This window comes from Mytilus edulis, chromosome 4 (assembly GCF_963676685.1).
Source record: "Mytilus edulis chromosome 4, xbMytEdul2.2, whole genome shotgun sequence".
Lineage (NCBI taxonomy): Eukaryota > Metazoa > Mollusca > Bivalvia > Mytilida > Mytilidae > Mytilus > Mytilus edulis.
In genome coordinates this window covers 38,350,226-38,363,944 of record NC_092347.1, presented here as the reverse complement: position 1 = coordinate 38,363,944, position 13,719 = coordinate 38,350,226, and the positions used below count along the sequence as shown (strand labels likewise).

General features: G+C 34.4%; 2 protein-coding genes across 2 annotated transcripts; both read right to left on the bottom strand.

The window, feature by feature from the left end:
• Nucleotides 1-1,313: 1,313 nt before the first annotated feature.
• On the bottom strand, nt 1,314-10,750 carry LOC139521368 (zinc finger and SCAN domain-containing protein 29-like). Its single transcript, XM_071314847.1, has 2 exons — nt 10,690-10,750; nt 1,314-2,206 (listed from the first exon to the last, which is right to left on the bottom strand). The coding sequence occupies exons 1-2, from the start codon at nt 10,748-10,750 to the stop codon at nt 1,608-1,610; spliced, it is 660 nt and encodes a 219-aa protein (XP_071170948.1). The 3' UTR covers nt 1,314-1,607.
• Nucleotides 10,751-11,005: 255 nt separating this feature from the next.
• On the bottom strand, nt 11,006-13,719 carry LOC139519654 (toll-like receptor 4). Its single transcript, XM_071311855.1, has one exon. The coding sequence runs from the start codon at nt 13,539-13,541 to the stop codon at nt 11,013-11,015; it is 2,529 nt and encodes an 842-aa protein (XP_071167956.1). The 5' UTR covers nt 13,542-13,719; the 3' UTR covers nt 11,006-11,012.

Genomic DNA, 13,719 nt, shown 5'->3' with positions numbered 1-13,719 from the left:
ATTTTGTATAAATGAATAAACCTAGTTTTACAGCAGCTGCATATTTCATTTGTATGCAAGTTGCATTAAATCTCATTAAACTGAATAAAACTAAAAGACACAATAGGTAAAAGTCAGTGACAATAAAAGGAAAAGAGCAGTCAACATAGTGTAACAATTCGACATAGTATATAAAAATATAAATAACTACGTTGGACAACAGGGTAATTTAATAGTCTAACAACCCCTGATAACATACAAAGAGAGAAAAAAAAACATACTAGGAAATATATTCAAAAAATCATAACACTATAACTTATAAATACCGAGCCGCGTCAAAGAGTATTCATCAAAATACACATAGAAAGAAACAGAGGTGAAGGTAAACCGCAAACATATAATTAAACTCAAAACATTAAAGAGTATGGAAAAGCCTTGGTCTGACAAGCGAAAAACGTCGATAAGACGCACATCAGTAAATAATAGTTCAAACCATAACCAGGATGGAGTACCACAAACCCCACATAAAACTTCTGTGGTGTAAGTATGATGCGTTAATAAAATCACATTTGGTGGTGAATGAGTAGTATAAACGGCCGCGAAGGTTACAAATATGATGTTAATTGTCTTCTATAATTGTTGAAATTATAATTCTTAAAATTTTAAATCAAAAGTTACCCACATCTAAAAATAAAGTTACGGACAGTCTGCTTAGTTTCGATCAAAAAGTTACGGACATCTTATGCATTTTTTTTAAAGTTGACCTTGCGCTTTAGTGAACTCTATATTAACAAATTTATGGTAATTGTTAGTCATTTCTTTATTCAATAATCCTATAAATATTTACATTCTGCATGAAAAACGTCGCAAAAGGTACATTTTGTATGAATTAAATATCAACGAGTTTAGAGTCCGCCATCTTAAGTTACCCACAGCCGTTTAAGCACAGTGATAATTATCCATGAGGATCTCGCACTCTGTCAACTCTAGTACCGTGTTCACACTATGAAATCTAAACCGGGTCGAACCCAGGTTAGTTAATCCGAATTAATTACACCGGTTCACACTTGAAAAAGAATTACCCCACTTTGGGTTTTTCCCTTCAACAATATAGACACGCATGCGCAACATCTTGTAAACAGCGTCTGTGACAACAAACGAAATGGAAACCGCCACGGTACGCATGTACGGTTCTTCTTTCTTTTGTCACTGATACGGAAAAATCGGCGGAAGATTACAAATTTAAAGCGAAAAAATAGGTTTGCTAGGTTGAGAAGAATGAGGATGTATTTGATGGCAAGAAACAACTTATTACTGATGAATAGACGCTCAAATTTACAAATGTAGAAAAAGGTAGAGGAAATGTAACATGTAAAAGTAAGAATGAAATCGGTGATGAAAGGAACAAATTCGACTTAGATGCGGATAGTGTAATTTCCATCATACTGATCTATTATACTGAGCATTTCTTATAAAAAAAACTGACTAAGCTAAACTCATTTATTCGCTATATATTTGTTCTGAACAAACGCACGAATACTGTACGCTTCCTTAATTAATTTTCGGTGTGTTACATGCAGATTAATGGGAATAAAATATCAGTGGAATATACTACATGTACAACCTTATCATTGCTTTATAATACTTACGTCTGCAATCAGTTTAACGGTTGCTGGTACCATTGTCACGGAACATGCAGAAGAACTGCTAGTGGATGGCTGTTGAAAAATGTCCATATCTCCATCTTCATCTTCTGGCTCACTGCATTCAACAGAAGAGTTTTTTCTAGAGCTGTGGTTTTCCGAAGAGTCCTTAACTTTCGGTGGGGTTACTGCCGGGCGCCCTCCTAAAATGTCCTCAAGTTCGTCATAATATCTACAAGTTGTTCTGCCATTTCCACTCAATTTGTTGCTGTTCTTTGCATTAAAGTAATTTCTTTTAAGAGTTTTAATTCTCTGTCTACATTCCGGTGCCGTACGAAGATACCCCAAGCCACCCATTGTTCTTATAATTGAAGAAAATACATGGGTGTTTCTTGTTGAATTGTCCAATTCTGATTGAATTTTCCCTTCTCCCCACGTTGAAAGTAAAGCCTTCGTCTCCTGGTCACTCCAGGTTAGACCTCTCTTTTTTGAAGAATTTTGTTCGGCATCCATGTCTATACTCTGTATTGGCAATGACAGACGGCAGAAAACGTCACGTAACGCTATGGCAACAACCCCACATTAACTCCACTTTGCGTTCACACTAGAATGTGGGGTAACTAATCCGGGTTCGCCCCACATTAACTCCACCTCAGATGAGGGGTAATTTTAACCCGGGTTCGCCCCAGTTTAACGTGTTCACACTATTGGAATTTAATCCGGATTAATTAATTCGGGTCGAACCCGGTTTAAAAATGCATAGTGTGAACGGGGTATAGGTTTTCACCTAGTTCATGATCATACAAGAATTGAGAAGCCTGTGGTTTACTAGACTTATAATATGAGACTTTGGAGTTCATATAATTTACATTCAACGTTATTTATCGAATATTTCAAGGCTTTTTGACTATCAATGTTGACCCCCCCGGCCCCAAATTGATTGGATAAAATGAATGGATTACCGCCCCTATTTCAAACTAAAGTCCTATAAACTGACTGGTATTCGAATTTGTTAAAAGAAAAAAATGGTATATGTCATATTGATTCAATACCGTAATGCCGAAAAACAATCATTTGTTTCCGCGAATTCCGAACAGCTAGAAATATATTCCCGAGTTTCAATTTGAGTAACTCGAATAATTTAAGCCCTTTCCATGTCCGATTTTCTCCCACACGAGAAATGTAGCATTCGTACATTAGCTGAATAATACGACTGAATTATTCGGATTACAATTTGTGTAAACCCCGAAGGCACATAAAAGTAAAGGTCCAGCCCGACTTTCGGAAAAGGACTGTTGTAGATTTCAGATTGATTTCCAGAAATATATAGAAATCATACAAAAATGTTGAACGCAAATATTCATCTTCAGACGTATAAAGTTATACAACGGTGCGCATGCAATGCATAAAATATATAATGTCGTGGCTCAGGGATGTGTTGAAATATAGAGATGCTTATGCGGCACAAAGATAAGATTAATTTACCCAAATGTACTAAGAATTACCACACAACTTAAATTTACTTAAATATTGATTTGTTATCCTGTGCCAGACAGATGGCTGATATTTTGAGAAAAGACCTTAATGAAATGAAGTTTTATGGGAACAAAGATTTTGAAAACACGTCGCAGTGTTAAGATTTTAACAAAAATAAGGCACCAAGGTCGAAAATAGTTCTAGTTCATAATGAAGAAAATGTCAACCGTTTTCTAGCTTGGCGATCTCTGCACGCACCCGAATATAATAGAAAAATACAATACAATAGTACACAAAACGTAACAAAGAACTAAAGACCGAGCAACACAAACTCCAACAAAACAACAAGTAAAGATGAAGCGTCGTAACTGTTGCAGCGACGTCAATAACGTTGTCGTTGTTTTTTGTTTTTTTTTACACTCAAGATTCAAATTTAACAGGGTATAGCTTGAAAAGTAGCACGGTTGCTAAGGACTTTCTTTGCACCAATCGATTCCTCAGACATTTTAGAATCGTCTCATAAATTTAAAAAAAAAATCGATTGTCTAATATAATAGAAAATATTGGAAATGTAACAATTTCTGCCGAATTTCACGATTTTCCCTATATATCCTTTGTAATTTTGATGTATGATGCTGTTAACTTCAACACCTCATATATCAAAAACGAAAACGGTTACCCCCTTTTTTTATTTTATTTTCCGATTTCTTTTTACAAGCAGAATCTACATGTAAAATTAAAAAAAAATCCATTGTGTAGTTTAATTACGTACACTTCTTTGTAAAGAATCACTCTGATTCAAACAAAAAATTCTCTGAAACTGATATTATCAAGATGCTTGATTTCTTGATTGACAACACATTTGTTACGTTCGAAGGACGTGTTTTTCAACAGACTGTCGGCATTCCAATGGGAACAAACTGTGCCCCTCTACTCGCCGACTTGTTTCTTTATTATTATGAGGCTGACTTCATGCAGGAACTTCTTAGGAAGAAAGATAAGAAGTTAGCAATATCCTTTAACTCTACTTTCCGCTATATAGATGATGTTCTTTCACTAAACAATTCAAAATTTGGTGACTATGTGGAACGCATCTATCCAATCAAAATAGAGATAAAGGATACTACAGATACAGTTAAGTCGGCTTCATATCTTGACTTACATCTAGAAATTGACAATGAGGGTCGGTTGAAAACAAAACTTTACGACAAAAGAGATGATTTCAGCTTTCCAATTGTGAACTTTCCATTTCTAAGTAGCAACATTCCAGCAGCACCTGCATACGGGGTATATATCTCCCAATTGATACGATATTCCCGTGCTTGTATTTCCTATCATGATTTTCTTGATAGAGGTTTGCTGCTCACAAGGAAGCTATTAAACCAAGAGTTCCAAATGGTGAAGTTGAAATCATCACTTCGTAAATTTTACGGACGCCATCACGAGTTGGTTGACCGTTATGGAATAACCGTTTCACAAATGATATCGGATATGTTCCTTACGTCGTAACTACAATCCCCTTCCCTTTCATGAATATGACCTACCGAATTAGACTATTTACCGGATTTGTAATCACTTAAGCAACACGACGGGTGCCACATGTGGAGCAGGATCTGCTTACCCTTCCGGAGCACCTGAGATCACCCCTAGTTTTTGGTGGGGCTCGTGTTGTTTATTCTTTAGTTTTCTATGTTGTGTCGTGTGTACTATTGTTTTTCTGTTTGTCTTTTTTTATTTTTAGCCATGGCGTTGTCAGTTTGTTTTAGATTTATGAGTTTGACTGTCCCTTTGGTATCTTTCGTCCCTCTTCTTTATATTCTATGTGTCAGTCGATCCCGGCCTGTCTCTATATCGGCAGCAATGCCATGCACCATGCATTGTCATAGCTAGTTTCCCCCATCATGTAAATACAAAGAACCAGCTCTCCTAGATGTAGTTCGTCTGTTGAGAGTCTGTCGGGAATCAACACAACGGCAAATTATACCAACACTCTATTATATACCATTCACATGGATTGCAATGTCGTTCAATATTATGTTATAATATATGGGTGGAGGACCCGGGCATTATATTATAATTTAAAACAGAAATATCTAAATCTAGGAATATAATGTATTGTGTTATCAAGCTGATATTATATATAATTACATAATCTAGCAAAATTCACAAAGTTTATCTTGACAGATATTCTTTATACAGAAATTGTTGTTTTCGATCAAAATTCAGTGAACGTCAAAAGAGATGACTATGACCCTAAATAGGATACAATAGTTTTAGAAAATGTTGCAAATTATGCAAGTATTGATAAAACAAGGTTTTAAGGGTAAAAAGCTTCAAACTCAATCGGTTTACCTAACCAGAGGCGGATTAACGAGCGCAGGTCCCCCCTTTTGTGGTAAGAAATTGGTTAATCATATATGGAAACACTGATACAAGACTGGAGCGTGCCTTCTCTTTGGAAGTCGTATGGCCTGGCTATATGGAATTCTCTTGGTGCAATGCTTTTGATGACAACTCAAAGCCGGAGAAAGATCTTAATGTTTGTCTGCGGGCTTGCAATACAGATCTGTAAATATGGTTCCATCCTTTACTTGCGTTGCAGTGTCAATAAATGTGACCTTAGATTCAAATATTTTGTAAGTGGATTTTATTGATGGATGACCATCGTTGGCATGTTTAATGAACACATTTAGTTCTTGTTCAGTATTATCCCACTTCACGTCAATATCGTCGATGAATCGGAACCCAGAGAGAGGTTGATAAAGAGAAGAATTTAGAATTCGCTTTACTAGTTTTCCCATAAAAATATTGCCATAAGGCGAGCCATCTTTGAACCCATTGCTGTTCGATTAACTTGGAGAAAGTGTTCACCATTAAATGTAAAGTAATTGCATTGCAATACCAAAGTATAAGATATTCAGTTAGTGGAAGTAAGGTGTTGAGAGATTTCCAGACTTCCCTACAGGCTTCAATACTATCGTCATGGTGGATGTTAGTATAGAGAGAGGTAACATCAAACCCTCACTGTATAGTCGGCAACATGTAAATGATATATTTTAAAGATATGTTTGATCAAATTGGTATTTTACAGTTTATTACAAAAAAGACATAATTTTCATAATGTATACTGAATGCATTGATTTATTATTTTCAACGCCTTCATGTACACAAATGTGTCACGAACTGTAAAATAGTGAAGTTACATAACAGTACAAGTTTCTTAAAAGGAGTTAAAGCAATAAAAGCATTAGTTTATAAATACTTATAGGCGGATCTGGGGGAGGTGCGGGAAGCCTGGGCCCAACCTTTTGTGGGACAAATTTGGTTGATTATAAAGGGAATAACTGAAGCATAATTACTGGAGCGGCCCCCCTCTTTGGACAGTCAGTAGGTCCCCTTATGGAAATAGATCTGCCACTGATACTAGGAACAATGGGTTGGTTAAAACGATTGACGTGAATATACGATTACGAATTTACGATGCACAGTTGCTTCAAAGATAAGTAAACAGTAAAGACAAGACACAGTATTTATCTTAAAGGGGCACTAGCTGCCAAATTCATATTCACCGATTTGACTCAAATTCTCATATTTTATTTATAACAATATAAAACCTTTTTCCAAACTATCAAAAGTATAAAATAAACCATTGACAGGACATGGTCTCAATAAGATGTAGCTTCATTTCATGTGAATTTTAGCCAAGACGCCATTTAACTAACTATCGAGTTGACCTTCTATGACCATATTTAAGCGATTTAAACATAAACATAGATATAAATAGATTAAGCAACTCGTGGAATTGGAGTTTTATAGGTCTGTTAAATTTTGTATTGCAGATTAAAAAAATATGCTTATCTTCGTTTTGATCTTTATGAATGATTTTGTGTGGATCGAATCAGTTAATCAAATTATTAACCTAGTTTCACTTTCAATGTTGACATTCTTTTCCTGAAATACCCATACACGGACAATGCATGCGTTATTTTATCTCTTTCTACGAAGTTAAATTGGAGTTCACATGAATACGGATTTAATGAGGTCGAGTTATTCACTTGCAAGTGAATAATTCAGTATCAATGATTATTAGCTCAATTTGACAAAATTGAACCATTTTAGCTGATAAAAGTAAATCATTATTTCATTATTTCACTTTCATTAATGATTGAACAAAAAAAATCATTCATTTGATTTTTTATATATCTCGTAGCTAGTGCCCCTCTAAAAGTAAAAAAATGTCGTAAAAAAGTGATTAACTTTGGGCTTGGTGGGGCCACTTAAATACTTAATTGATAGGGGGTGTTGCTGGGGCTCTGTTACCCCACCCTTTTCATATTATATAGATCTTAGAAATGTATACCTTTTCATATATTGCGAAGGTAAAATTATAACATTTTCCCATATTGGTTGGGTTTCGTTGGGTGTGTTTGAAAAGTGGAATATTAAAAGCTAAGATTATGTTTACTTACGACGAGACTTTCGGGTGTTAAAAAATGACAGGGTTTTTCATATACAAGTATTTGGGACTTTATCGACCTTATCATATATTTCTGATAGTTTTCCCCACCTTTTCCCATATTTTCAAGCTAGAAAATGTGACATTTTCCAGCAAGACGTCATATCACCTTGTATGTAGGAAGTGCCCCCCAAAGACTTTTAGCTGCAGTTCACGGAAAAAAGTGTACCACGACAAATAGTAAATTTGCTGGTTGGTCCTTATATAAAGCTTTATTTTTGTTGAGCCAAGGTGATCGTGTGGTCTAGCGCACCGGATATAGTGCAGGCGATTTGGTGTCATAATATCTCAGTAGCATGGGTTCGAATCCCTGCGAGGGAAGATAAAAAAAATTGCGAAGGCAAATTTACAGATCTAACATTGTTGGGTTGATGTTTAGACGAGTTGTATATACATAAAGTACACAGCCATGTATCACCATCATTGCTGGTGATCCGATGGATAAATATGTTGTAGAGTTGTCACTGACTGAGACGTGCTTATAAACATAATTATTTTCTGTGACTGTATCTTGCATTAATTTTTAGGATCCTTTACTATGGATAATTGAGCTGATCTGTAACAATAACATCTCCATGACTTATATATGATGTACTGTATTACGACACTAGATCAAAACTGACGAGGAGAGGTAACACCCGGCCACCGAAAGCTTTATTTTTGTGAAGCCAAGGTGGTCGTGTGGTCTAGCGCACAGGAAACCGTGCAGGCGATTTGGTGTCACGATTTCTCAGTAGGTTGGGTTCGAATCCCAGCGAGGGAAGAACAAAAATTTGCGAAAGCAAATTTACAGATCTAACAGTGTTGGGTTTATGTTTAGACGAGTTGTATATACATAATGAACACATCCATGTATTACCAACATTGCTGGTGATCCGATGGATAAATCTGTTATAGAGTTGTCACTGACTTAGACGTACTTATAAATATAATTATTTTCTGTGACTGTATCTTTCATTAATTTGTAGGATACTTTACTATAGATAATATAGCTGATCTGTAACAATAATCTCTCAATGCCTTATATATCATGTACTGTATAACGACGCTAGATTAAAACTGACGAGGAAAGGAAACACCCGGCCACCGAAAGCTTTATTTTTGTAAAGCCAAGGTGGTCGTGTGGTCTAGCGCACCGGGTACAGTGCAGGCGATTTGGTGTCACGATATCTCAGTAGCATGGGTTCGAATCCCAGCGAGGGAAGAACAAAAAAATTGCGAAATCAAATTTAAAGATCTAACATTGTTTGGTTGATGTTTAGACGAATTGTATATACATAATGTTCACAGCCATGTATCACCATCATTGCTGGTGATCCGATGGATAAATCTGTTGTAGAGATGTCACTGACTCAGACGTACTGTTAAATATAATTATTTTCTTTCACTGTATCTTTCATTAATTTGTAGGATCCATTACTATAGATAATTGAGCTGATCTGTAACAATAACATCTCCATGACTTATATATGATGTACTGTATTACGACGCTAGATTAAAACTGACGAGGAGAGGTAACATCCGGCCACCGAAACTTTATTTTTGTGAAGCCATGGTGGTCGTGTGGTCTAGCGCACCAGATACAGTGCAGGCGATTTGGTGTCACGATATCTCAGTAGCATGGGTTCGAATCCCTGCGAGGGCAGAAAAAAATCTGCGAAAGCAAATATACAGATCTAAAATTGTTGGGTTGATATTTAGACGAGTTGTATATAAAGAGGGGTCATTTGTTGTAATTCGTATTTGAGAACTATATTCATTCGGACCATTTAAAGGATATTTAATTAAACAATGATAGAGTCTATATGTTCTAAGTTTGTAAGAGAATGATGATCCCTGTCTTCATAATAAGTACTCGCTATCGCTCGTACTTATTCATGAAGACAGGGATTATCATTCTCTTACATATACAAAGAATCTTACTATTTATAAGATATCTTATAATCTTTTTTATGAGATATCTTATAGACAATATGAGATATCGTATAAACTATATATAAGATATCTTATAAACTTTATAAGGTATCTTATAAACATGTATATGAAATATCTTATAAAGTTTATTAGATATCTTGAGGTTAGAACAAATAGTAAAACGGCTTGCAATACTAAGCGTCAATTTAAATACAATAATTCTGTATTTCAAATAATAATGCTTTATTCCAAAAGCAATACAGCTTATATGATACATACACATATAACAATAATCATTTTATATTCACCAATAATAAGAATATTTATAAACTATTTTTTAGTTACACAATATATAGATATAAAGGTGTACTAGAAATAAAATTTGATACGTAATACAAAATACGAAATACGAGCAAAGAATAATGTACTTTAATAAACACAATGATCATAAATAAATAAAGTATACACCTATTGACTTGGTGTGAGGTTAATAGCAAGTTTGTTGTTCCTAAGATACCAACTATTGCTCGAGATCTTTTAAAAATTCGTCGAGAAGATTTTCTTATTCCTTTTTTTTATTGCTTCTGGTAAGTGATATATTAATTTTAAACTAGAACAGACTCAAACAGATTTTTAAAAAGTACGATATCATATTGACGTTTCCAACCGCAAAAATTCATGTGAAAAAGTTTTTTACGTCATTAATTACTGTCCAATGAAAAATAAGTATGAAACAGTACGGGAAATATGTTGATGAAACTATTAACCGGGGTAATAGTCTTTGAAACATTTTACTGGCAAATAGTCTGTGGAATGAAATAGCACAATTATTTCATTACTTTTTATATAGAAAAAACATACTGAGGTATAATAATACCTTCTATAATAAAAAGTCGTCATCGAATAGTCTCATTATGCCGATATAGGCAAAGACTTGATCCATTCTTGTTATAACTAATAGGTCATACTAATATGACAGAAGGTTTTCTTTCAGTGTGTACAATATAAATATTCAAAAAATCTATGTTAGACAAGGTACCCCACAAGCCTGGAAATATCATGGATAGTCACATATGAGCAACAGGACGGGTGCCATATGTGGAGCAGGATCTTCCGGATCATCCCAGATTTTGGGTTGGGTTCGTGTTGATCAGTTTTTACTTTGTGTTTTATTGTTTGTTGCTTGTCTTTTTGTCGTTTTTCGTGGGGTTTTCAGAGACATTATCAGTTTGTTTTCGACTTATTAGTTCGAAAGACCCTTTATATCTTTCGTCTCTCCTTTATAACGTTTTGTTTTCATTTGTAAAATTTGTTACGCCAAAACAACACAAATATAGTTTACAATCATGAACGTCAAACAAAACTTTAACCTGCCGTGTCTCTTTGTGCATGCTGAAATCGGATAATTATAAGCGTATTAAACAAGGCAAACTATTTCTTGGTCAAGTTTTGTGCGTACTTAAATCGATCGTGTTAAATTAAAGTCAATCACTGCTAATCCACTTCTTTAGTTTTTGCCACGTGACGTCAAGGTCATCACAATCACCAGCTGGCCACTGAATAAAAATTACGTAGTTCCAAATATTAGCAAGTTCAACGGGAACGTCTTTTAAGGTCATGTCTTTTGATATGACTATAATGTTTTCTATGTTTTTCATCCTTTTTTCATGTTTCACTCTTTCAATTTCGAATAGACATTCATGTGAGTTTTTGAATTTTGGAGTAAGTAAAAATATAACATGTCTGCTACTTTCTATGCTCTCTGCTTCTATATCAAAATACGACTCTCCGGGTAAAAAATCGCGATCTTTTAAGCATATTTTTAGTTTCCATTCAGTTTCTAATTTTGGAATCAGACATTGTGTAATCCAAGGTATGCAGTCCCCGCCATATGAAACGAAAACATCATAAGTGTAACTTTTACCATATTTTTTTTCAACCATTTTCCGGAATTTGCGGTAAAAAAATACAGCAATGTTCCAGCGTTTACTGTAAATAATTAGTAAAACAACACCAATAATACTGGTTCCCAACAATGTTGAAGAAACTGTCAGCCATATTGAATTTCTACAGTTGGAAAATAAATCATGCATCGTTTCATATGCTTCAAGTACAGTAATTACGGTACCGTTTAAAAGTGTACATTTATATGATCTGCTGTCTAGATCTACTTTGGTTTCTTGTATCCACTTGATAAAATTCAAATTATCACATTTACATTCAAATGCATTGCCCTCAATATAAAGGGAAAAACCATGATTTGTGCTCATTAAATCCGCCCAAACACGTGTAGCATAGTCCACTGTTGAAAGTAAGTTATTTCGAAGGTCAAGTGTTTTAATAGTACTACAAAAAATTATCTGAGTAGGAACGGACTGGAACAAATTTTTAGACAACCGTAATTCAGATAGACGATCCAATTCAAGAAATAAATCATCTGGCAAAATCCAGAGTAAATTTGAAGACATATCCAAATGTTCCAGTTTTTTCAATTTTCTGAACCAAGTTATGAATTTTTTATAAAACATATTATCCAAAGGGTACATAGCATATAGCAAATTGGCACTTCTCCACAATAAAGTTTTTACATGAATGAAATTAACTATCTCTATTTGATACAGTGCTGCATGAAAATGTCCATCTAAGACTAAAGTTTCAGTTGTGAATGATGCATTGCTTTCAAAAATAACAACGTTATTTGAATAACTATACGACACATCAAGGTAGGTCAAATTGCTGCCGCGACGATTCATAAAATGTCTTCGGATATCATTGCATAATAAATTACTTAAAATCAATTTTTCTAAAGAACGTGGCAAATATATGATGTTGTTAGAAGAATGATAATTTTGTTCGTTATGATGAACAGCATTTTCTTCCAGCCAATATCGCACTGGAATAAAAGAATAGTCGAACGTTTTCAATGCGATGGATTTGTTAAAAAATGTATTCAGCTCGTCTATTTGTCTCCCTTTAGTAAATGCAAATCGATTTCCTTTAAAGTATAAATGTTTAATACATTCTGGTCGATCAAATGACAATAGCGAGTTTTCTTCAAAGTCAACTATCCCGTTGTCTGATAAATCTAAAGTTTCTACACAAACAGTTTTCAAATATCTCATCATGTCTTTTGTGACTGTTAATACAAACGGATATTCATCACTATTAAACCTTGGACAATTTAGTCCTCTAAGATTGATTATGTCCAAAGTCTTGCCACTATATGACGATAGCATGCTTAGAGCCTGTTTTAAATGCATGCATGATCCTTCAAAATTTATTTTGGCAATTTTCGGAAAAGGAGAAAGAGCGTTATCATCAACATGTAAAAAATAATGCAGACATCTAGTCAGTCTTAATTCTTCTAAATTTGAAGTAAAATTCTCAAAAGTATCTCCTCGCAAAAATTTCAAAAAGCAACGATCGAATATTAACGATTTCAGGTTTTGTAAGTTTTGAAAACCTTGGCCTAATTCTGGAATGGGAGCCAGATCTAATGCCAAATATACAATTTTTTTAAAAACACCAAATGCTACATCCGGGTACCGATACACATCGTTGTTGTGTTCTTGTATATTCCGTTGTATGTCTAAAACGGTCAAATTTTCAATCGGTAAAAACATTTCGGGTGTATAAACAGTTAACAAATCCAAGGTGTTGTCCGACATATTCAAATTATTTAATCTGCTTAATCCAAAGAATGCCTGATCTTCAATTTTCTGAAGTTTGTTTTCAGACAGTGTTACTTTTTGTAAAAATCTGTACCTTTTGAATGAGAAATTGCTGATAATCTGAAAGTTATTTCTCCTAAGATTCAAAACGGTTATATCACGGGGAAGCGTCTGTGGAACTTGGCTTAACCCTCGTCTACTGCAGTCAGCTATCTTAATGAATTCGTTTGAATCTTCTAAAACTACAATGCTGCACTCTTTTGCACATACTACAGAGAGTGATATGCAAAATATAGGCACAAACTGATATAATTTACACATCCAAATTATATATTTTAACATAATTCCAGTATAGAATCAGTTCAAACAGAAATATATTTATCCAAATCACCGTGTAGTATCCTATGCCTCTTGTTTTCAGCAATTCAGTTTTAGTCTAAGTTTCATACTAAGTATGTGATGGTGTCTGCTTAAAAGATCTGGAATCTGTAAATAAATATTGCAATTTTTTCGATTTGAA

What these genes read in the sequence shown, in the direction of transcription:
- LOC139521368 (XM_071314847.1), bottom strand. Translation starts at nt 10,750, where the DNA reads ATGTCTCTGAAAACCCCACGAAAAACGACAAAAAGACAAGCAACAAAC. An exon ending in AACAAACAATAAAACACAAA is followed by an intron (nt 2,207 to 10,689) that starts GTAAAAACTGAT and finishes CAAAGTGGAGTT; the next exon opens with AATGTGGGGTTGTTGCCATA.
- LOC139519654 (XM_071311855.1), bottom strand. Translation starts at nt 13,541, where the DNA reads ATGTTAAAATATATAATTTGGATGTGTAAATTATATCAGTTTGTGCCT.